Source organism: Zingiber officinale, chromosome 8B (assembly GCF_018446385.1).
Source record: "Zingiber officinale cultivar Zhangliang chromosome 8B, Zo_v1.1, whole genome shotgun sequence".
Classification (NCBI taxonomy): Eukaryota; Viridiplantae; Streptophyta; class Magnoliopsida; order Zingiberales; family Zingiberaceae; genus Zingiber; species Zingiber officinale.
Genome location: NC_056001.1, coordinates 111,577,374 through 111,602,907, shown reverse-complemented (window position 1 = coordinate 111,602,907; position 25,534 = coordinate 111,577,374). Strand labels below are relative to the sequence as shown.

The 25,534-nt window shown below is 36.5% G+C and overlaps 1 protein-coding gene across 2 annotated transcripts in view; it reads left to right on the top strand.

Moving 5' to 3' along the window:
* Positions 1–23,167, top strand: part of LOC122016895 (PHD finger protein ALFIN-LIKE 8-like) — a 31,636-nt gene extending 8,469 nt beyond the window's left edge. Inside the window, exons 3-5 of one of the 2 annotated variants that reach the window (XM_042574327.1) lie at positions 4,537–4,765; positions 22,387–22,513; positions 22,602–23,167. In XM_042574327.1, coding sequence (XP_042430261.1) covers positions 4,537–4,765; positions 22,387–22,513; positions 22,602–22,871 — 626 coding nt within the window. In that variant the 3' untranslated portion in view covers positions 22,872–23,167. Of the gene's footprint in view, positions 1–4,536; positions 4,766–22,386; positions 22,514–22,592 lie in introns of both variants that reach the window. The other variant, XM_042574326.1, reaches the window with a different exon arrangement.
* The last annotated feature ends 2,367 nt before the right edge of the window (positions 23,168–25,534 follow it).

Below are 25,534 nucleotides of genomic sequence, written 5' to 3'. Positions count from 1 at the left end.
CAAAGAAAATGTTTAATCACGAGAGCGATAGTCCCTTGTATAAAAATAAAGGAGACGTACAAATTTGTGCGAATTATAAGGGCATTAAGTTAATGAGCCATACTATGAAATTTTGGGAAAAAGTGATAGCAAAAATATTAAGAAGACTAAGGTGATCGAAAATCATATACATGATATTCATTAACCTCGAAAAAGCTTATGATAGATTCCTCGACAGAAATTACATGGAGAATTCTAGAAAAGTTGTTAGCATAGCATATATTAAGACAATTATGGATATATATGATGATATAATGATAAGGGTGAAGAGGCGGATTAGCCGAAGCGTTTTCTATGAAAAATAGAGTTATATCAATGGTCAACTTTAAGTGTATATTTTTTTTATATTAGCTATGGATGAGCTCACTAGATACATCCAAAATAAGTTATCATGATGAATATTGTTTGTGGATGACATTGTTTGGTGGATGAGACTTATGAAGACTTAAATGCTAAACTTGAATCTTGGTGGAAAACATTACAAGTTAAAAGTTTTAGACTTAGTAGAGAAAAATAGAATATATATGAAATTTAAGTTTAGTAGTAATAGACATAGCAAGACAATTGTTAAGATAAAAGATGACGCGTTATTTGTAATTGAAAGTTTTACTTATCTAGAATCCTTTTTGTTAAAGGAGGAAGGGGTTGATATAGATGTTTTACATAGAATATAAGGATGGTTGAAGTGGAGGAGGGTATTAGGTGTTCAATGTGATTGTAAGGTACGCCTAAGTTTAAAGGAAAATTTTATGGAACGGTTGGTAAATGTGTTATATTATATGGAGCTGAACATTAGGCTATGAAGTGAGCACACGAGGAGAAGATAAGTGTTGCAGAAATGAGATTGTTAAGGAGGATATGTGGACATACAAGGATGATCATGATAAGAAATGAGAACATTTGAGAGAAAGTCGGGATTATACCTATTGAAGAAAAGCTTCGAAAGATGCATTTAAAAAAGTATGAACCTGTACTTAGGCGACTAATAAATATCCCAGTTAGGCAATGTGAGATCGTTACAAAAACGTGCATTAATTGAGGAAGAAGACCAAATAAGACTTCCTTAGTAACGATAAAACAATATACAATTTATTTAAATATAGATGATGATATAGTAGGGTATCGAGTCCAATGTTGTAGGAGGATCAATATAGCCGACCCTACTTAGTGGGATAAATGTTTGGTGGTTGTTGTTTCTTCTTGTAACAATGTGCACGACAATTTGACAATCACAATATATCATTGTAGGTTTAGTGGGAGCATTATCTAACTTATTCATTCATTATTTATGGCACATCAGCTCATGTGAGTGTCATAGCCTTCTATTTTGCCTTTCCATTTTCTATGACCGCTGATGTTTGCCATTTGTTTTCAAAGATATAATTTTCCTTTTATAGACGATATAATATCAAAATGCCTATATGTAAGGTAACCTAGCTAGTTTGCTTTGATGTTCTCTATAATCACATGATTGCTCTATCAGATCCAAGAGGGTTTTGCCTGGGGCATTCTTCAGTTCCTTGAGTTGTCTTCTAGTGGTTTTGGCATAGAGACTTGGGAAATTTGCCACTCACGGTTAACATATAAAATGTTGTATTTTGTATCATTATTTAATTTGCTAATCAATATGCACTTCCCTAGGTTGTTGACTTTGAGTGGTATAGCTTGGACGATGAACTGGGAAATCTACTAGAGTGAATTTGGGCCTCTTCATCCTTAAGTTTAAACTTTATAATGGTTGGAGGATGGTGTGTTTATATTTGCTGTAAGAGTTTTGTATTTGTTGTTATGAATAAGTCATGAGCACTTCTGAAGAGTCTCAATTGGAACAAGATGGAAATATCTTGGGGTTCTAAGACTTCCTAAAAAAAAATGATTATGGAGGTGATCCATAGTGAGAATGGAAAAGGGGGTTTCACCTTTAACGTTTTGATGCTTAGCTATTGTGATAAAGTTGCCATGGTTTATATCTTGATTGGTTGGTGAGAAAAATTGCCCTTGAACTGCATCTTACTTTCTTGCATTGTGCAATCGAGCCTTGCACCAAATTTAAATCCTCGAATTGGTTCCCACACACTTCTAGGTGTAATAAGCCTTTTGATTGGACCCAAGATTCTTTTAAATATGGTTGAAATCTTGTACCACAATGGGTGAAATGGTTGAAATGAATTGTTTCAATAAATTACCTAAACTCGATGCTACTCAGCACAAGTAATGTCTCTTGTGTTGTCGTGTCAATTATGTTGATGAGTATTGTTCACATCAATATACTAAAACACTGATAGTGTTGTTTTTTTAAAACTTTTTTCATATAAGCTTATTCCAATGGAAACCAAAGTTTGAACTTAAGCATATGACTGTATAGTTGTCTAATCTTTTTCTTTTTCTTTTTAATCTTTATCTCCTTTTTTTCACCTCAAAATCTTGATTGACACCATTCAGCGGAACTTCGGCACAATACCAAAACAGTATTGTTCCAATAAAGATCAAAATTTTAGTATGACTTGAGATTTCAAACCTTGCTTTTAAGGTCCCCAAAGTCATAGGCCTGCCTAATTTTTTTTCTTTCATTAAGTGAGATCCACACTTAAGAGAGAGGGAAAAGTTATTGTGCCAGGTGGGCCAATTTTGTGTCACGTGGGTTGTTTTATCAGGGTGTAGTGCATTCTGGGAAAGGGAAAAGGGGAGTTTTCCTCTGCCTTCCCTGACATAGTAGCTATGTAGCACGGACACCCCTCAAAAAAATTTTTTGGGTGTGTCGGACACGGACACGACACGGACACGACACGCAAATACACGTGTCGGACACGGCAAAAACCGTGTCATTGACTTTTTCCAAGTTTGACCAGCCAGACACGGCTAGGACACGGATGAGACGTTTCTGAACACGTTTGGGCACAATTGTAACAAAATTAAAAATTTCGAGGGTAAAAATGAAAAATAATAAAATTATGAGGACTACTTATTAAAATGACAAAAAAAACCTAAATTACTCTTCCCACTCCCGATTCCTTTTCTCCATCGCGACAAATTGTTTCACGCCGCGAGACGCGACCATCTCCTGTGCGCTTTCGTCGCGTCGCCCGTTGCTGCTCGAAGAAGTCCGCCACAGCTCCACTGCTCGCAGAACCCAGCAGCAGTTCGCCGCTGCTCGCAGAAGCCTAGCGGCCAGCGTCGCCTCTCTGCTCAATAGAAGCCAGCGTCGCCGCCGCTGCTTGCAAAAGCCAGGCGTCCTCAACAGCAGCCCTCGCAGAAGCCAGCAGCAGCCCGACGCTGCTCACCGTCTCCCGCCGCTGCTCGCAACAGCCCACTGTCTCCCGTCGCTGCCCTCTTTCTGCCCAGTGCCCTCTTTCTGGTAAAGTGGTAAGTTTAGTTTTTTGTTTTTTCTTTTGAGATCACGAATTTGTTTTTGCTTTTGGTACGATTTCTGGTAAGTTTAACAATAGGCTCCCCAGTCCCTGCGTTGCTTCTTATTTCTTAATTGTTATTTTCAGTTTACTTGCCATGGAAAGTTTTCAAAATGAGAGTGCACATGAGGATGTTGATGATTAATTGTAATGGATATTATGGTTGATCTAATATGAACATGGTTTTCTATTATAGGATTTTTAATTTTTAATACGATATATATATATATAATATTTTTTATTTTTTAATAATCGTCGTATCCTAGCCGTATCGTGTCCTATATTTTTAAAATTTTTCGTATCCCCGTATCCGTGTCGTATCCAATACGATACCTGTATCCGTATCCGTGCAACACTGCCTGCACCTTAATCCTGCATGGTCCTCTCCAACAAACAACCAATGCTCTCTGCAAACCAAGCAACCTCATCCTCACAGCCTGCATAGCAAGGGTACACCGGAACCATAATCTCCTCCTAAGGACCTCCTTCCTTGCAACCAGACAAACTGCCCTCTTTTGTGCAAATTTGGATTCCCAACAGCCAGTCCTGCCACAACTAGCACCCACTGCAAGCATGTGCAATCTCCCTGGGCACTAAATTTCTTGTAAATTTGCCACTCCTGCAAAAGCCAAACGTATACACCATCATCAGTAGGCATTGCTCACTGTCAGAATCATTTGCAGAGATGCCCTCTATACAGTAAATCCTTCCTCACCCCGGTGCAATGTGGAAAATCCATCCTGCAGAACCACTCAGTTAGCACCAACAGCATTTTTTCCTTAACTGCTTTGCATCCTCTACCACTCCAACTGTGAGAACAATCCAGGATCAGCACCTCCACTCATAGAGAAACCATTACCTACTATAAAATAACTCATTCCTCAAAGTAACAGTGAAACACACCAATATGTTATGACTTCATTAAAATAAGTCTTACAATCCAATGAAGTTGCCTTCGTAAATTAAAATTTGCAAATTTTAATTTTGTTAATTTAAATGACATCAGTAGCTCCCTCTGCCTAAGATCCAAATTTCAACATTAGTCTCCATTCCTTGTGCTAAATGTGAGATAATCTGGCTGTATTTGCAGAAAAGGAGAACTTATGTCTTTATGGACTTCCAAACGAGACCTGGGAAGTTACCTTGCCTGCTGAAGAAGTACCTCCAGAACTTCCTGAGCCAGCTTTAGGAATTAACTTTGCAAGAGATGGCATGGAAGGGAAAGATTGGCTTGCTTTAGTTGCAGTCCATAGTGATGCATGGCTGCTTGCTGTTGCCTTCTATTTTGGAGCCCGATTTGGATTTGATAAGGAGTCTAGGTAAGTCAATATTAGCTTGAAACACTGTAAACATATTAGAAAATCAGGAACATCAAGTACACATTCAATTGTTCATGTTTGCATTAATTGATCTAGTCCTTTTGAAAAGTGCTAAAGTAGTAATGCTTTATTATTAAATGTTGTGATATTGTTGTATGTATGTATGTATGTATGTATGTATGTATGTATTATTATATGTAACATTACTGCTTTATTAGAATAACAGATATACTTCAACATCTCATGGTTTGAGCCATGCACTGTAATTGCTAAGACATTCAACATTAAACTGGATATTCAATTGACTACATAAAATAAAAATGAATTCTGGGCATCAAAATAGGGTGTCCTTGGACATCAAAACTGGATATGATTATGGACTATTAATAGAATGACATTCTTGGACATCAGAGGTAGTAGATCCATCCCAATTCTTGGACATCAAACAGGGTATTCTTGGACATCGAAACTAGACAGAGCTGTAGACTAAATATAATAAATGACACTCTTGGACATTAGGATAGTAAATTAACCTTTAAACTTCTTGTTGCTTACCCTGAAACCCTCTAGTTCTTCACTTTCCAACTTCTTGTTTTTGAGGAAGGACGAACACTTATTGTGTTCAATGGAGGGATTCCTATGGGAGAGTGAATGGCGATAGGTTTCATTATTCAACTTGTAGGATCTTGAAGGCCATGCTTATATACTCCTAGTGTTGGATGGATGGTTATTGGTACTTTACCTTCCTGTTGGATTACCATGCGATTGTGTCCAATGACCAATTTTTAAGGTTATTAACACATTATTATGTTTGGGAGGGAATACTTATTCCTCAACCAATAACATAATTTCTCTGAGTTTACATAAGTATAATCATACTGTGAAAACCACCATGAGGAGGGTGTTCGGGTTAAAATTTTCATGGGAATGATTGTGTGCCCCTAGAAGATTGGTGGATGTGTGTTAGTGCTTTATCTTCATGAGTTCTCTTAATCTTGTTTCACTCCAGCTAGTTATATAGTTTGCTGGTTGATATCTGTTGACACTTAAGTTTGAAAATGCTTCTAGAGTGGTGCATCATTTGTGTTCTAGTTTTCTACCTCCTTATTTTCAGGAAATACATAAACATTTAACCATTTAATAATAGTGCAAATAGGAAAAAATTCCATTTAAATTTAAATTTGTAATTGATTTTTAGGATTTACTCGGAAATAACCTCGTGCAAAGTAGGATAAGGCTACATACAATAGACCCTTCTCTCGAACCCCACATTTGCAGGAGCTTCGTGCGCCAGACTGCTCATTTTTTAATTAATTTTTAGTAATTATCATATTTTACATGCTAGGGGTTTGATAACTTTTGATTTAAAAGTAATATTTTAATTTGAGAGTAGTTTAATTAGGAATATCTTTGCCAATCAATTAGTCTTACTTATTTTCTAGTTTGGTTGACGTTGAGGTCATAAAAGAATTGTCATATGTATTTTTAAGCTTTTGATCAATAAAATTTTCTTTTGATTCTTTGTGTGAAATTTGTCCTCTATGTGACTTTTTTTCTATGAGAGTTATTTTCTTTGCTTCATAATTTCTCCTAAGTTTCTATATGATTTGAGGATTCAATTTTAGTGCTCTATCTTCAATCCTTATCAAAGTGTTTTTGTATGACATTAATAGTATCAAAGTGTTTTTGCTACATCAATTGATATCAGTGCATTCTTGTGCTGGATCAATTGGTATTAGAATCAAATTCTCGATTCAACATTTAATACTTTATTTCCATCCACTAATTGCCATGCATAGTATTTATCCATCTGCCACTCCTTTTGTGCCTTATTCGTCTCTATCATTTTTAATCATCAAATTATTCCATCGCCTACCACTTCTATATATTGTCAATCCATCCACAACAATCCCATTCACCTCTTTTGTCTTTTGTGTACTACCACCACAAGATCTTTCTTCTAGAACCATCACCTTTATTCTTTCGTCCTTTGAGACAAATTAATTCCACCCCTTCTTCGATTTCCACCACAAAATATCATTGTTGTTTCCTCACCAACACAACCCCACCTTTGTCATTGCCTTACAAGTTTGGTCGGTGAGCGACCACCCCGCCCGACCTCCACCATAGTTGGTGGACCCATGTCGCCTCTTGTTCAGACGACAAAAATCATTCTTTGCAGTAAGGCCTCTCCTTTGCTTCCCCAAACTCTCAAAGCTTGCTCCGTAAATCACAACATTGTTGTTGATTTGACCTCGTGCAAATCAAGCCGCTTTGCTACCGGCCTTCGCTATCAAACCACACCACAAGACTAACTACTATTCCAATGCTCTTCTTTGCCGTATCTACCATCCCACTGCCACCTATTGTGACACCTTAGCATCCCAGCTGCCAGTGTCATTCCGCTCCACTTTAGCAGCTCGACCTAGCTAGAGGTTTCACTCTATGCTACTGATTGAAGAGAGGTTCCATTGCAAGCAATTGTCAGTCACCCAAGCTAGGCACGTCGAAGCCCTTGCTGCTAATTGCTGATGTCCTTAATGCCCTCTGATCGACAATGTCCTTTCCACAAGCAATAGTGCTGCCCAAGGTCCTCCTTCACTTGTTATTGGCTCAATCTACACCCGCCGTTCCTAAGTTTGTTGTTGTTTCCTGCACCAATCTGACCTTTGAGTGATGCCTCTAATACAACTTAGGAGATCCTGACTTCTCCACCTTCTGATCTTGATCTGATGATTATGTCAAAATTTGACATTTTGCAGATTACTCCCATTAATATGAAAATTTCCTATTTATCCCTGCCACCTTAAAAAAATCAATTAATGTTTGCTTGGAAAATAACTTATAACTTATTGTACAGGATTAAAACCAAACAATAGATATTAGAAAAAAGAGGAAGTTGTCTATTAGAAAGGGAGGTAATGGATTTAAGTACAAGGCTCTGATCAAATTCTTTAATTTGGTTAAATTTACCACCTCTTTTTTTTTTTTTTAAATTATTTTTTACTTAGTCATTAAATTTATTTATTTTCACATTAATTAGTTTTCTACAATTTTCTACATGTCATTATGTATTATTTATAGAAACACAAGAAGTATCATCATAAGTTTATTATTTAGTTTAATTGCCATACATCAAAAGGAAAAAAACAAATCATATACACATTTTTATTTTTTGTACCTTTATTTTTACTCTTTATATATTATATTTTAATTTTTAATTAGTCATATTACTTTAGTTTCTAAGCATCATTACTTATAATATCTTAATGATATAATGAGAGAAAACACCATAACTATCACCAAAGATAGATCCCATTACCCTATGGAATACGAGCTAACTTTTATGAGAATTAGAATTGACGTTTCTAATTATTTTATATTACTCTTTATACACTTCTAGATCTTGTATACATGCACGCTCATTCACGATTTTAATATGCTCTTTGTAGAGAAAATTTAAACCACTTGCCTGGAAATTATGATAATATAGGCTTAAGCATGACAACTTTAGTTTTAATGCATAATGAGACCATAATGCAATTTTTGGATTGGGTAGATGTGATCGAAAACAATTTTAATTGATGACCACTGAACAAGTGTGTTTTGCCAACAACTAACTGGTAGGGGCCACTAGAGAATTTTCGTAATGTATTGAAGATCACTATTACATGATAGACATGGAACCATTGCATGAAATGAAAAAAAGGATAATGAAAAAATATATTGAGTTTGTGTGACTAATGAGTTTGTAAATCCAAAACAATTTTCTTTCAGTGAATTAAACTAAACAATAACATTTAAAAGTCTTTTTGAACTTATAATCAAAGAACATTAATTGAAAAAAGAAAAGAAGAGGAGCTTAGAAAGAGGGTATCTTCTTATTTAATTGTAGAATTTTTCTTTAATATTTTAGGAAAGCCCATTGTAAACACTTTAGAAGAGCCTTCTAATAACACCTCAAATAAGCTTCTTGTTGATATAGTTTTAGAAAACCTTTTATTTATATTTCGAGGATAATTTTAACTTGATATTGATCATACAAATTATAACTCATTTATGTTATTTAGAGAGGCCAAGTAGGTAACTAAATAGAATAAACATCATGAATTAAGAATGGAAGACATCGGCTTAAAAAATGACAAATCAAGTAATGCTATCCTTGTAATGGTTTCTTTCATAGTTATTTATGACTATAATGCTTGTCGACCCACTAAGTTTCCTTATTTACTTCTATCCACCAAATTTGGCATTTCAATTTCATTAACTGATTAGGTACAAAATTATACCAAGTAATGATTAATATACGGTGTTTAGTGATACAATAATTTCTATTCATAAATTTTGATTTTTTTATGACATCTACTTTAGAAGAATAATATCCTTTATATCTAATTTATTTGGTCATATTGCGATAAAAATAATTTTAATACTTGCTTATTTAATTTGCTAATTTATTTAAACATTATTTATTTTTTAAATTTAAGGATATGCTAATTTATTGTGAGAATTTCGAGCCCTTTTGTCATAGGTCATACTGAAATCCATCATTATCCATACCATTTCCATGCCTTGTGATTTCAATGAAGACGTGAACAACATCTTCATCACCTAATAAACTAAGGCATTTTCTTATTCACTAAAAAAGTATTTTTCAAAGAAAAGTCAAAACAAGAGAGAAGAGAGGAGAGAAGAGAGAAGAAGAGTGAATTGGATTAATTTATTACTCATCAGAAAGAGCATCTTTATAATGAAAATATTATACTCATCAAAATTCAAGACTGGATAGTGTTACTTCTATTGCTTATTCAATGGAAAGGATGTCCTATGCCTTAAGTAGAGATGTTGACAACTTGTGTGGAGTTAAGTTCTTCCCAGAGGAAGAATGATGGAAAAAGAAAAAGAGTTAATTTGAATTTGAAAATGTAATTAATTTTGGTAATTTTTCTATTTTAGGTGTTAGAAGTTTGATAATTTTTAATTTGGTAAAATATCTTTTGATTTGGTAGTAGTTTGATTAAGAATAAGTTTCTTAATTAGTATATTTCTTTTCTAGTTTGGGTAAAGTTTAATCTATAAAAGATATATCATATCGATGTATTTTTAAGCTATCAATTTTATTTGTGAGATTTCTCCTGTGTGAATAATTTTTCTATGTGATATAGCTATTTCCTTCTCTACATCAATTTCATCTTTCTATGTGATTTGTGGGCTCAAGTTTAGTTTTGCTTCTATTGGCATCAGTGTTCTTATGTTGCATTAAATAGAATCAAAGTGTTCGTGTTCTGCATCAATTTGTATAAGAGTGCTTTCGTGCTGCATCAAATCAAGGGTTCAATTTAGCTAATATAACTTAATTTTCTATTTATCGACACCATAGCTAACTTAGATTCTTAAATGCATTCCCTTGGGTATTTGGTTTCTAACGTCGCTATTTAAATTTCATAGTTGAGTTGCTAAGATAAAACTATTTTAGATCTCTATTAGTGTCTTATATATTGGTAGTTAGCAATTGACACTTTTGTTGGCTGAGGTGTTAATGCAAATTATGAATTTAATTTAATGTCTTTAAGTTTGTAAGATTTATTTGATAGAATTTATTTGATAGGTTCTCCTCTTAAGGAGAATAAGTGTTTAAAGAAAGTATCCAAGTTGGTAATTCTCTTATTTAGAATTATATGAAATTTTTAGTACAAGTTTAATTTAATTTGGTTCATTTTTAAGTTTATAATTTCGTTTGTTTCCTTCAAGTTCGTCCTTTTAGATTTATTAGATTATTTCTTTCCTTGATTAGATTTTGTTTCCAATTGTATTTGTGTTAAAATCATCCAATCCTCTAATGTTAATAATCTTTTACATTATAATATATATATTTCGTTCTCTCTGTAAGTCTGTTTATTTCTTTGTGAAATTATTGATCCTTTTTTCACATTAAGTCGTAATATATCTTTATGCAATTTTTGATTTTCTTTCAAGTATTAATTAAGCATTAGAGTTGTATAAGTTCTGCTCGCTTTCGAATTAAATTAATTTGCTATCAGGTTGAATTTCTAATTCAATGTTGAATGTTTCTTCTTCCCTAAACTTCCCACAGCCTCTATAAATCTACAAGGTCACCACCTCCTTGCCTTCATTGCCACTCTCTGTAGTGTACTTTTGCCTCTCCATGACCTCAACAAACCAAATACTGTCCTTGGCACACCATGCTTTCCTCCAAAAACCCAATCTATCTTCTTCCTCTAATGAGCTGTGAATCACTCATAGTTTGAAATTTTGTGCCGTTCTGGGTGAAATAGAAATGTATTGTCATAGTAAATTACGAAATGTATTGTCACAGTAAATTACTAAAACTCAATACCTCTCGGCATAGATAATGTCTCCTTCCTATGTTTCATCTCCTTTTTCATTCAATCTCTAATTCGTCACCTGCACCATGCATCGAAATGTTGGCACGTTTCAAAAACTATATCATTCTATTTAAAAATTGAAGCTCTGGCATGACTCAAGATTTTGAACCTTGTGCAATATTCCCTAGGTCAAGGTTGACCTGGTTGACTGAGTTTGAATAGGGTCAAGCTCGAGTCTTGATGTTTGAGTTTCGATGTTTGACAATACATGTAGACAACACATGAAGATTGCAGGTGCGATTGTTCATGTGGGGAGATTATGAAGAAGAGTCAAGTAGGTCAAGGTTGACTGGATACTTGACTGGAAAATCCTGGTGAGTGAAGCTAGGCAGTATGGAAAGTCCTGGTGAGTGAAGCCAGGCAGATGGGAAATCCTAGTGAGTGAAGCTAGGTGAAAGTCCCGGTGAGTGAAGCCGGGCAGCTGGAAAATCCTGGTGAGTGAAGCTAGGCAGTATGGAAAGTCCTGGTGAGTGAAGCCAGGCAGATGGGAAATCCTAGTGAGTGAAGCTAGGTGAAAGTCCCGGTGAGTGAAGCCGGGCAGCTGGAAAATCCTGGTGAGTGAAGCCAGGTGAAAGACCTAGTGAGTGGAGCTAGGCAGTATGGAAAGTCCTAGTGAGTGAAGCTAGGCAGTAGGAAAATCCTGGTGAGTGAAGCCAGGTGAAAGACCTAGTGAGTGAAGCTAGGCAGTATGAGAAGTCCTGGTGAGTGAAGCTAGGCAAATGAGAGGACCTAGTGAGTAAAGCTAGGTAGAAGGAAAATCCTAGTGAGTGAAGCTAGGTGAAAGTCTGGGTGAGCGAAGGCAGACACAAGAAATCCAGATGGATCAAGTTTGATCAGACATCTGGTGTTGGGAAACCCAAGTAGGTCAAAGGGATTGACCGGATACTTGGCACGGGAAATCCAGGTGGATCAAGGTTGATCGGACACCTGGAGGAGATAAGTCCAAATGGGTCAAGGATGATCGGACACTTGGCACGAGGAGAAGAGTCCAAGTGGGTCAAAGGGATTGACCGGACACTTGGTGAGGGAGTTCTAGCAGGTCAAGGGTGACCAGATGCTAGGCATGATGTACCAACAGGTCATGGTTGACCGGATGTTGGTTTAGGGGGCTTTGGACTTGATTTTGGGCGAAATCATGAGCTGGATCGATCAACCGATCGATTGGCTCATGCCCAATCGATCTGCTGATCGATTGGGCGAGTCTTTGTGACAAGCCCCCTCCCAATCGATCAGTGGATCGATTGGGAGAATCACGCGATCGCACAGAACAGCTCTGGATCGATCGGCCGATCGATCCAGAGACTCCAATCGATCGGGTGATCGATTGGGTGGTTCTGTTGTCGCGCGATAAGGGCTTGATCGATCAACCGATCGATCCAGACAATTCTCAAGAGCACAGAGGCGCTCTGGATCGATCGGTCGATCGATCCAAAGCCTCCCCGATCGATTGGGAGCAATCCAATCGATTGAGATCTGACCGTTGGCGCAGGATATAGCTGTTGGCATGCATTCGTCTTCGGTAGAGCTCACGATTTTCATCTCAGATCTTCACGACGCTTCCACAACTTCACGATAGAGTTCTCACCTCAAGTCCTTGAAGTTCTTGGAGGTTTTTCCAAGTCAAGAGGCGGATCTACAGCAAGAAGAAGAAAGCTAGGGTTAGGGTTTTCTTGTGCAAACTTGTAAGCTTTTGCTTATATTTTGTTTCCTTTCCTTTTCTTCTTGTAGTGTGAACTTGTAGGGCTTCTCCGCCTTCGGTAGTTACCGTAAAGGAATGTTTTATTAGTGGAGGGTGCGTGAGTGTGTGAATCCTTGGATTAGTCACCTCTTCTTGAGGTGGATACCAAGTAAATCTACGTGTTAGCGTTGTATGTGTTGTTTCTTGTATTTCCGCTGCATATCTTTGAAGAAACAAGCAACGAAGAGCACGATGAGCGCGAAGAGCTATTCACCCCCTCCCCCCCTCTAGCTATATTTCGGTCCCAACAAGTGGTATCAGAGCGAGGTCGCTCTTCACCGGAAGGGGCAAAAAGCTAGAGGGTGAAGAAGTTGAAGCAAATTCATGAAGTCAAAGAATTCAAAAAAACTCAACTTCAAGATGGAATTCCAAGACGGACTTAGATTCGATACAAGGGTGCCTCCACCTTTCGCAATGATGAGCTTCGATCTTTGGAGATCAAGGATCGAGAATTTCTTGATGGTGGAGATAGAGCAATGGTTTGCTCTCATGAAAGGTTTTGAGGCTCCAAGAAGTTCAAAGGGCAAAATTCTCAAGAGAAGCAAGTGGAGCTAAGAACAAATTCAAAGGAGCGAGACCAATGATAAAGTGACCAAGCTTTTGGTCAATCTATTGCCTAGTCACATTTTGGAGCAAATTGGAGAATTCAAGGATGCCAAGGAGCTTTGAAGCAAATTGGCAACGATTCATGAGATCCCCTCTATTGTACAAAACAATGAAGAATCCAAAGAGGGCGACTCGGTGGATCAAGACCAAGAGGAGGAGAATTCCGAAGTTGAGAGATGCTCAACTTCTGAAGAAGAAGTCCAAGAAGCCTCATCTTCAAAGGAATGGAATGAAAAGAGCAAAAAAGGAGCATACTTTTTGTTCCATGTACAAGATGAAGATGATGAAGCCTCGATCTTCGTTGACACCGGATCAAGAAGAAGGAGAAGCTTCTACATCCGGGTCTAATGGTGAAGAAGACAATGCATCCTCCACAAGTCAAGTCAAATCTATTGGAGGAGCATCATTGTCGGATCAAGAGGAAGCTTCTACCTCCGGATCAAAAGGAGAAGATGTCATCTCTACACATGAAGGTATAAATGTTTCAATTAATAATAAAGATCATATTATTTGCTTTGAGTGTAGGGAAAAAGGGCATTACAAGAGCAAATGCCCTAAATTGGCCAAGAAAAAGGGCTAAGTGGCATCAAAGGGCAAGGAGAAGCCCAAGGAGACCATCCCCACAACAAAGAAGAACAAGGAGCACATTGTGTATTTCTTTTGCAACCAAAAAGGGCATTATAGAAGCCAATGTCCCAAGGGGAAGAAAGCGGTCAAGGAGGAAGCACAACTCAAGGGGGAGTCTCCAAGGTAAAACACAAGGTATCATTTGTTGAGCTTACTCCTTTAAATAATGGTAAAAAGCATGCTAGTTCTAATTTATATCATTTTAATGTTATTTACCATAGAAATAGGAAGCATGATAGCATTAAGAAAAAACATGTAGCTTTTCATGCTAAAACGACCACACCTAGGTCTAGGAAGGTAGATAAAAATTTAGGCAAGAATTCTAAGGATTTTAGTTACAAGCCTAAAAATAAAATTGCTCAAGGATTAAATGAAAAACCAAAAACTAAGGATTTAATGAGAGAAAATCAAGCCTTGAGGTCAAGACTTGATGAATTAGAAAAGACCCTAAAAAGGATGGAAAATATCCTAAAAGGGCAAAAAGAGCAAAACCTAAGTTTAGCACAACAAGGGTCATCCAAGAGCCATAGGGGTTTGTGATACAAACCTAAAACTCAAAAGGATGTGCCTTCGTATCATATGGTTCCATATAATTATGCAACCAACGCTATGTCAAATGGTCAAGTTAAAAATACTAGGAAGGTTATTCCTAAGAGTATTTTTGCAACAAAAGTGACTAAGACTTCTAAGAAGTCCCAGAAAGTCACAAAGAAGGTCACAAGGGAAGAAATCCCTAGAGTTGATCTAGAAAATGTGATCAAGGCTTCTAAGAAGCCTAACAAGGTCACTAGGAAGGTATCTAGGGAGGCTATTCCTAGTAAGTACCTAGAGCATCCAAGGAGCACCAATAGGTGTTGGGTTCCTAGGAGCATTTTCTCTACTCCTTAGATGAGTTAGAGAGTGTTAACTCAAATTAAAAGGGTAGTTAACCCAATCATGATGAAGTTGATACTCTAAGAGCATTTTCAAGATTATTGTTAACCTTTGAAAATGATATGGATTGAAAGATTACTCCTGAAAAGGGTAAGATGTGCCATAATGTGAGAAGGTTGATTTTAAAATTAAATTGACATATTTGGGTAAATCATAACAACTACCAAGTTGGGATTGTGGTAGTTTCTTGGTAAATTAAAGGCAATCTAGGCCTTAATTTAATTTACTTACTCTTTGGAAAAGTAAAATGTGCCATAGGTTGAGGATTTTGATATAATCTTGATTGGCACAAGAAATCAAGTCTAAAGAAATGCCAATTTGGGATTTTGACATTTTATCGGGAAGTTAAAAGGCAAATCTAAGCCTTGTTTAATGTTTGTTACTCTTTAAAAGAGTAATTTGTGCCAAAATTTGAGGAATATGCTTAATTTAAATCGGCACGATGTAAGATAAGAGCAAAAGAAATGTCAAATTTGGGTTTTGGCATTTTCTTGAGAAATATTGGGCAATCTAGGTTTAAACCTCAAGTTAGCTAAGGGTTAAGGATACTTAGATAGTTATTCTAGGTATTTCATTTATGCTAATTTACCATGCATTTGTTTGTCCATCATATGCCATGACATCATATTTTGCATTCATGTTTTATTATGAAAAACATAAAAATACCATGTCATATCATACATACATCATGTAGTCATAGGAAATTTTCTTTTGAAAATTATTTATCTTTGATGTATGCCATAACACATCATGCATTGTTTTTAATTCCTTGTAAACTAAGGACAAATGACATTCATTAACAGGTAACATCCTTGGTGGATGTTTATATCTCAAAATGTCTAGGTAGATATGCATGATCTCTAGATTAGAGCAAAACCAAAATTTTACATCTCACAAAGAACTTTAAGGTGACATGTATGTGTTTTCGTATACATTAGATGCAAGTGAGATGTTAGAATGATGAACAAAACTCAAGATGTTGATTTAGTGCATTCCTTTGAGTTTTAGGTTTATCAAAACACATAGTTATGTGTTTTCCAATCATTGGGAAAGCTAATGTACAAGTCATGTGCATTGAGCCCAAAGAACATGGTTGGAAATTGGTTTTGAAAACGATTTTAAAATGCTTTCGGAAAACCTTGATGAAGACTATCTTTTGATAGTAATCATCATTGAAAAGTTAGATACAATTAGAAGAAAACACTAAAGTTTTTACAAGTTTCAAAGTTTGTGTCAATCTTGGAAAATAGAAAGTATTTTCATAGAAAACTATTTTTCCTTGATATTATATGCCCTAAGGAATGTCTACATGAATTTTCATGATTTTTCAAATTTTATAGAATTTTCTAAGGGTTTTTGAAATTCACTGAAATTGAATTTTAGTTTTTCAGTGCTTCAATCGATCACCCGATCGATTGGAGTGCCTCAATCGATCGGGCGATCGATTGAGAGGAGTTTTCCCGCGAGCAGAAGTTCGCTGGATCGATCAGCCGATCGATCCACGCAGTCTGAATCGATCAGTGGATCGATTCAGAAGGGTTCAATCGATTGGAACCCAACTCCAATCGATTGGGAATGCTGATTTTGGCTGGGAAAGCTTGATTTCAGCATTTTGAACCATCTTTAGTTTAGGTAACCTTTCCTAACCCCTCAAAACACATTTATATATATCTAGGGGGAGTTTTCATGATGAAAACAAGGACGGATTGATTAAGGGAGACTAATTAGAGGTTTAGGTTGAGGTTTGGTTTCAATATTTAATTTTTGAACCTCAAAACTTCAAAATTTTGGGTTTCCTAAAGGTTTAGGGATTCCAAGTCATTGTTGGTGCAATGACAGAAGTTACGTGCATGTCTTTAGGGGGAATTACTCTTTAAGGACATGAAAATCTATTTCTCATACACCTTGGAAGGTGGTTAACCTTCTTTAGCGAAAATGCTCAAGGTTGGGCATTTGAATGTAATGGAGAATGGATATCTTCATTATTCATGTGATGTATGCTCACGGATGAGCATTTGATGACAATGAAGGGTATGAGACCTTCATTTGAATCATGTGTGAATATACCAAGTGGTATATGCTCAAGGATGAGCGTTTAGAATAATGAAAGGTATGAGACCTTCGTTATTGTGTTGTGAACAACGAGTGAAGTTGTAAACAACGTTTGGGTAACTCTTCAGGGGTAGAGTTTTTGATGTGTGCCAATAGGGGGAGAATGTATGGTTAAGTTAGGCCTTCATTACCTAAAGAGGGAGTTTGCCCTTTAGAAAAGGAGGAGAATGAAGGAAACCATCATTCATATATTGACATGAAGGGAGTTGAGGCTATGGAATTAGCCTAACTTAGAAGTGGTATTGTCAAACATAAAAAGGGGGGAGATTGTTGGTGCAATATTCCCTAGGTCAAGGTTGACCTGGTTGACTGAGCTTGAATAGGGTCAAGCTCGAGTCTTGATGTTTGAGTTTTGATGTTTGACAGTACATGTAGACAACACATGGAGATTGTAGGTGCGATTGTTCATGTGGGGAGATTGTGAAGAAGAGTCAAGTAGGTCAAGGTTGACTGGATACTTGACTGGAAAATCCTGGTGAGTGAAGTTAGGCAGTATGGAAAGTCCTGGTGAGTGAAGCCAGGCAGATGGGAAATCCTAGTGAGTGAAGTTAGGTGAAAGTCCCGGTGAGTGAAGCCGGGCAGCTGGAAAATCCCGGTGAAAGACCTAGTAAGTGGAGCTAGGCAGTATGGAAAGTCCTAGTGAGTGAAGCTAGGTAGTAGGAAAATCCTGGTGAGTGAAGCCAGGTGAAAGACCTAGTGAGTGAAGCTAGGCAGTATGAGAAGTCCTGGTGAGTGAAGCTAGGCAAATGAGAGGACCTAGTGAGTGAAGCTAGGTAGAAGGAAAATCCTAGTGAGTGAAGCTAGGTGAAAGTCCGGGTGAATGAAGGCAGGCACAGGAAATCCAGATGGATCAAGTTTGATCAGACATCTGGTGTTGGGAAACCCAAGTAGGTCAAAGGGATTGACCGGATACTTGGCACGGGAAATCCAGGTGGATCAAGGTTGATCGGACACCTAGAGGAGATAAGTCCAAATGGGTCAAGGATGATCGGACACTTGGCACGAGGAGAAGAGTCCAAGTGGGTCAAAGGGATTGATCGGACACTTGGTGAGGGAGTTCTAGCAGGTCAAGGGTGACCAGATGCTAGGCATGATGTACCAACAGGTCATGGTTGACCGGATGTTGGTTTAGGGGGCTTTGGACTTGATTTTGGGCGAAATCATGAGCTGGATCGATCAGCCAATCGATTGGGCGAGTCTTTGCGACAAGCCCCCTCCCAATCGATCAGTGGATCGATTGGGAGAATCGCGTGATCACACAGAATAGCTCTGGATCGATCGACCGATCGATCTAGAGACTCCAATCGATCGGGTGATCGATTATAAGGTTCTGTTGTCGCGCGATAAGGGCTGGATCGATCAGCCGATCGATCCAGACAATTCCCAAGAGCACAGAGGCGCTTTGGATCGATCGGTCGATCGATCCAAAGGCTCCCCGATCGTTTGGGAGCAATCTAATCGATTGGGATCTGACCGTTAGCGCAGGATATAGCTGTTGGCGTGCGTTCGTCTTCGGTAGAGCTCACGATTTTCATCTCAGATCTTCACGGCGCTTCCACAGCTTCACGATAGAGTTCTCACCTCCAGTCCTTGAAGTTCTTGGAGGTTTTTCCAAGTCAAGAGGCGGATCTGCAGCAAGAAAAAGAAAGCTAGGGTTAGGGTTTTTTTGTGCAAACTTGTAAGCTTTTGCTTATATTTTGTTTTCTTTCCCTTTCTTCTTGTAGTGTGAACTTGTAGGGCTTCTCCGCCTTCGGTAGTTACCGTAAAGGAGTGTTTTATTAGTGGAGGGTGCGTGAGTGTGTGGATCCTTGGATTAGTCACCTCTTCTTGAGGTGGATACCAAGTAAATCTACGTGTTAGCGTTGTATGTGTTGTTTCTTGTATTTCCGCTGCATATCTTTGAAGAAACAAGTAACGAAGAGCATGACGAGCGCGAAGAGCTATTCACCCCCCCCCCCCTCTAGCTACATTTCGGTCCCAACACCTTCAAACTGCCATATAACCTTTGCCCCTCCACCGTTTTGTTCATCGTCAATGATCTGTTTCAACATCGACTGTTTATCACACTCGCCATCCTAGAGCTGCTTGCTTAACACCATTGCCTCCACACTGCACCTCATGCCTAAGCAAACACTATGAAATCCAATAACCTAGGCACCAAATGTCTACAAAGTTTTATCTGTCTACAAGAGTCTGATGGCAGCAATTGCCACTACTTATGAGTGCCTCTGGTCATCTACTTCCTCATCTTGTCTACTCACTTCCTGTGCTAGCCACATCATAACCTATTCATCGGACATTCCATTAGCCCCCACCTATGCCAATTATTAGTCACCTTCTATTTAATGACCTTGTATCCTAGATTGAGTCCCCCCGGGGCTTGGTGCCATGGTAAGCGGATGGATGAATTTCCCAAGCAATTAGGGTTCGATTTCCACGCAGCACAAATAAACGCCTGCAGCGCTCGAACCACTTGTGTTGCTGGGGCGTCCCGTGGCCCATTTACGCTTTCCGGATTTACCCTACCGTCGAGGGAAAAATTCCATGGGGCCAGTCTAGCCACCTCCAGATGAATGAAAGGTAGAAATACCTAGATCCATTTGTTGTTTTTTTTTTTTTTTTTGTATCTTAGATTGAGGACGATAGAGCTTCATTGATAATTAATTAAGAAAAAAAAAGAGGCTCTAACATGATTTTTTTAGAAAAAAGAGAAATGATTAAGTGAGCATTACTCCCTTTGAATTCAGTGTGATAAAATTGGATTTAGTCTAAGTGTATTTGCAAAATGAAACCTAAAAGGTAAATTATAAAAAAGAATTATGCATAAGAATTTGAGGCTTATTAAAAGGCTGATTTGATCTAATATCTAATAAGAAATTGAATGCAAATTACAAAGAAGAAAGAAACACCAACGGCAACTACACCAATTGATTGAGATTTGACTATTATGGCAATTTATAATGAATCAACTTGCAACATTTTAATATAATTCTATAAAGGAAATTGATTTTATTTATTTAGTTGGTTAATTTATTATTATTATTTTTTTACATTCAATTAGTTTACTTATAAAATTTCTTCATATTTTCATATCTTATTGATTATTTTTTTTTTTTCACATAATTGCTTTACTTTTGTCTACTTTAACTATTATGCACCATATTTTAGTGCATAATATAAACCCATCATTAAAAAACAAAATTCCATTATGATTTAGTTTGTCACATTACTTTATAAGTATCATTTTAGTTTTGCATAATAAGAGGAAACAAAACTAAATACACGAGTGATTATATATTTTCAGAGTGAAGATTGTAAAACAAACAATATTCATTTGGAGGGTAAGCTTAGAATAATGAAAATTGTATTTGACCATCCATATAATTTTGCTGATATCATCTTTTATATACAAATAATTACATGGGTAATTGGCTAAGTATAAATAGGAAATTATTTTGATTGATACAAAATGAGCTCTATTGTACATTCATGCATTACATGGTAAAATTAAACTCATGAGCTGCCTAGAAGAATTGACACAAAACTCAAATCTACTATAAAATAGGAATAATATCTATGATGCAAAATCCCAAGATGAAAAGAAAACTAATTGAAAAATATATTTCACCGTACTTTAAGGATCAACTATATAATAAATTGATAAACATAAAACATTACTTTTTAAATGTGCTAATGTAAAATATAGAGGCCGCGGCCAATGAAAAATGCCCTAGCGAATCCATTATCAACTTATTAATCGATTTAGACTGAAAATTCATGAAGTTAATTTCATTTGTCTTCTTCAATATAGGAAGCCTATCATGTTTGAAAGAATGGTAGTAAAAGGTGAATATTGCTTGCCAGATATAATTTCACAGACCAGTGATATGAGCTCAAGTTAAAGGGAAAAAATATCTAAAAGTAAAACTAGATTTTAAGACAATACCTTAAGTCTTTCATTTAAATTTAAAGAATCTTTGTGCGATTGATAGAACTTAACTCTAAATGTGTTTTGTAACAATTTAAAATATATGCCACAAACCTTAACATAAACAATGTTGTAGTCTCACCTAGTAATCATCTAAATGACTTGATCTAGAAAACTTCCATGATGATTTGAACTTCGAAGAATCCCTGATGGCATGACCTTAGATGAACATCTTATTGATTTGCCCTCTTCAAAGAATGTTCAGTACGCCACTAGTTATAACTTCAAATTTATCTTAGATAAAACCCCTAATAACTCAATTCTAAAAGATTCTTTGGCGATTTGACTTAAAAAAATTCTTAAAGGGAAGGTTCCCGAATGACTTGAACTTACGGAGTCCCCTTATAGTATAGTCTTGGACAAACCTTCCATTGATTTGTCCCCCTTTAAAGAATATTGCTAATCTTAACTTTACTTACAAATCATAACTTCATAATATTCTAAGAGATAGATGAAATTGAACAAAGCAAACACTAAAAAAATAAAATGCAAGAAAATCATTTGACAATTAAGAAATCAATTATTAGGACTTGTATTGGTATATGTTCTTGTAGTTATTGTGACTACAGAGTTTATTAACCTTAAGAGTTGATCTTCTTGTCCACTACATGCCATTGTTATACTGATGTTCTTGTAGCAAATTATTCTCGTATTTTTATCCTTGAATTGTGTCTTATAACTACTTAGGGGATTTCATATTCAATTAATTTAACTTCATTGTGAGGAAAATTAATTTTAATGCATGATTATCAAAATTGCCAAATTATATAACCATTAGTATAACTTTTCAAATTAAAGGATATGCAAATTTCTACGACAATTTTAAGTCTGTCATTGTATGTTGACCTTGTCACATGTCACACTTCTTCAAGTGCCTGCAGATTCAACTTCAACTTTATCATTTCCATGGCCTATGACTATCATGGAGATGCAAACGTCACTCTCACCTATGATCCATGAGCAATATAAGTGGAAGAGTATAAAGTCTTGAGTCTAAATCTTAGTTGTTTAAGAATTAGAAGAAAAAGTACATTAATGTCTCACCCATTGAAATGAATTTTCAAAGATTAAGAACATGAAATTGTTATTCTCGCAAGGAAGTTGTAACTGTTGAATTTATCTTTTTTAGATCATAAATATCCTACTTTTTTGTTTTTAATTCTATTACAGAATACTGATGTTTTTTTTCCCCTTGGAACTATTACTACAGGAGGCGTCTTTTTAATATGATCAACAACCTCCCTACCATATATGAAGTTGTAACTGGGATTACCAAGAAGCAGTCCAAGGAAAAGACCTCAAATAGCAGTAGCAAGAGCAAGTCAAGCTCTAAGATCGTAAATTCTTCTCCTGTCAATTTTATTTCGCTTCTACTTAAATTTACATGGAAAATTTCAGTACGAACATATATATCAGTTAAGACAGGGTGATCAGCTGACCAAGGCGCCAAAGATATCACCTCCAAAAGAAGATGAAGAAAGTGGGACAGACGAGGAGGAAGATGAAGAGGAGCATGAGAACACTTTATGTGGTGCATGCGGCGACAACTACGCTAATGATGAGTTCTGGATATGCTGCGATGTATGTGAAAGTTGGTTTCACGGAAAGTGTGTGAAGATCACCCCGGCACGAGCTGAGCACATAAAACAGTACAAGTGCCCAAGTTGCAGCACTAACAAGAGGATTCGAACTTGAAGCTGCAAGTGTCTGCGTGCAATTCCATTATCTTTTTGTGCTTCTTCCAGTATATTGTTAATCATTAGACTTGTAATTTTAATTTAGGGCTCGTGCGTTATGTTATCTTTAGCTTCTGGGCCACTTTGTTGCTTTGTAGGGATTTAGATTGAGAAAAAAAAAAAATACCGGTGTATTTTGTAATGGAAAACTGATGTGGGCTTTCAGTGTGGGCTTGACAAGTGTGTGTTTTCAGTAATTCATGAGAGTATTCACATGTCAAGTGTAGTTCTCATAATTGATTAATTAATTAATTCAGCATCTGTCTGTCAATAGTGTAGTAACAAAAAAAATAAAAATACAGGAGGTGATTATGCTCGTTTTCAGATTATGTAAGAAAGATAAATTCAATTTATAGCCGTTCTCAAGTGATGAGGAGGTAAGAGGAGTTTATTTTTTAAGGGCATGTGTTCTATTGTAATAATTTTTTTTATCAAAATGATTATGCTTCCCAAGTGCCTCTTAAATATCTCTGTTTTTAAATTATGTAAAAGGAGTTAAATTATATGATTAATTTTTAATCGACGTCAAATAATTAGGGGTAAGAGGAGTTAGCATCGATCGTGCAGGAGGTTTTTAGGCCACACATGAGTAGGGCTGTAAATGAACCAAACATTTTTAGGCTACACATGAGTAGGGCTGTAAATGAACCAAACGTTCGTGAACAAGTTTGGTGTTCGGTTTGGTAAGAACTTGTTTATGTTCGTTCAATATACATAAGATTAATTAAACAAATAAGCTTAAACAGCTCGTTAAGCTAAACAAACAAGTTTGAACACATATGTGTTCAACTTGTTAACGTTCATGAACAACGTTCGTGAACAATGTTCGCGAACAACGTTCGTGAACAATGTTCGCGAACAACGTTCATGAACAATGTTCATGAATCATATTCATTAATAAAGCTCTTTTCAATATGCTAAATAAACAATAAAATAAAATAAAATAAAATAAATTTAAATTATCAAGCTCAATATCCAATCAAACAATCAAATAAGCTTGAATTGAGAGCTTGATAACATCTAAATGAACCAAGCTCGAAACAATCTCAAGCCAAGCTCATACCAAGCTCAAGTCAAGATTGAAAACATCTAAACGAACCAAGCTCAAGCCAAGCTTCAAACAAGCTCAAGCTCATAAAAAATAAACCAAGCCAAGCTTGAACACTCATTTCAAAAGCTTGGTTCCTTTTAAGCTCTGCTCGGCTCGGCTTGGTTACCTTATCAAACAAGCTTGAACACCCCAAAACTCGGTTCGGCTTGACTTGTTTACAACCCTACACATGAGGGCTCTTTTATTTTTCCCTCTTAAATGGCATGTTCAATATATTCCTTTTATCAAAGCGCACTTCGGACGCCTGCCTTATAGTTTGTATTTTCAATTTTGTTTTAAATTTTTATTTCTTGGGACGGTCTAGTGGTTAACACATAATATATTATCATTATGAGATCTGAGGTTCGAATTTCGATAAAATTAAGGTAAATATCTCTCTCATATGTTAGTCATTATTTCAAATGTTAATAACCGTTTGTGATTTGTCTCCTTCGTATTGACGAACGTATTCATCTTTTTACCACCGAGTTGTACCATTTCATTTTCCAAAGCATCCCAGTCATCCAAACGTCACGTTGAGTTTTGTGCTCACTTTACCTGGATCTGTTTTACACAATTCTTCTTTTATAAAACACACATTCTGGCGGATAGTAACAGAATAAAAAGTTGAAGAAAAACTTTGAAGATTCTTTATCTTCAAAGAAGACTGATTAGGATTTTACCATTCTTTGGTGTAACTCATTCGACATTTTTTTTTTTGTTGATCATCTTCAAAATTATATATTCTATCAGCTACCGTCTTTTGTTTATTTATAATTTGAATGTATATTATGCAAAAACTATAATGTATACAAATGTTGTGTCAATTTTTATTTGACAAACTGTTTGACGATGATTTTTAGCGATTATAATTTACATTTGTTTAGAACATTTTATTTTAGAGTTTAATTGTCCATTGCTGTGTAGTTTAGAATTTTTGAAAGACCATTTGACGGTGATTACAACCATTCAAATGTAAACTTTTTGTATCTAATATGAAATGTTATGTGCCCAACCATTCCAATGGTGCTCATGATTTCAATCCAGCACGCACCATATTGGCACTGAACTTTCTAACCCAACACCACATTAATCAAACAGTGGGGATGATCATTCCAACCCAGCATCATAGTTTTGATTTTCCAAATATATGGTGGCAACTCGTCTAGCGTCCCCGTCAACCCGTCCCAGGTCAACACGGAGGAGGTAAATTACGGGCGGCTACTAGCCTTTGGAACAGTGACTAACACATAAGGGAGACATTTATCTCGACTTTACCGAGATTCGAATCCCAGATCTCATGATGACAATACCTCATGCGCTAGCCACTAGACTCATCCGAGAGGACTTGATTTTCCAAATACAACACCAACCAAAGTGGTACTGATGATTTCAATCTATCACCATATTAGTACTGAACACTACATTAATCAAACAATGGCACTCATCGTTCCAACCCAACATTGTGATGCTAAATTTTCAAATCTAGTGCCGTCATTGATTTGACTTCTTCAACCTAGCATCATGTTTAT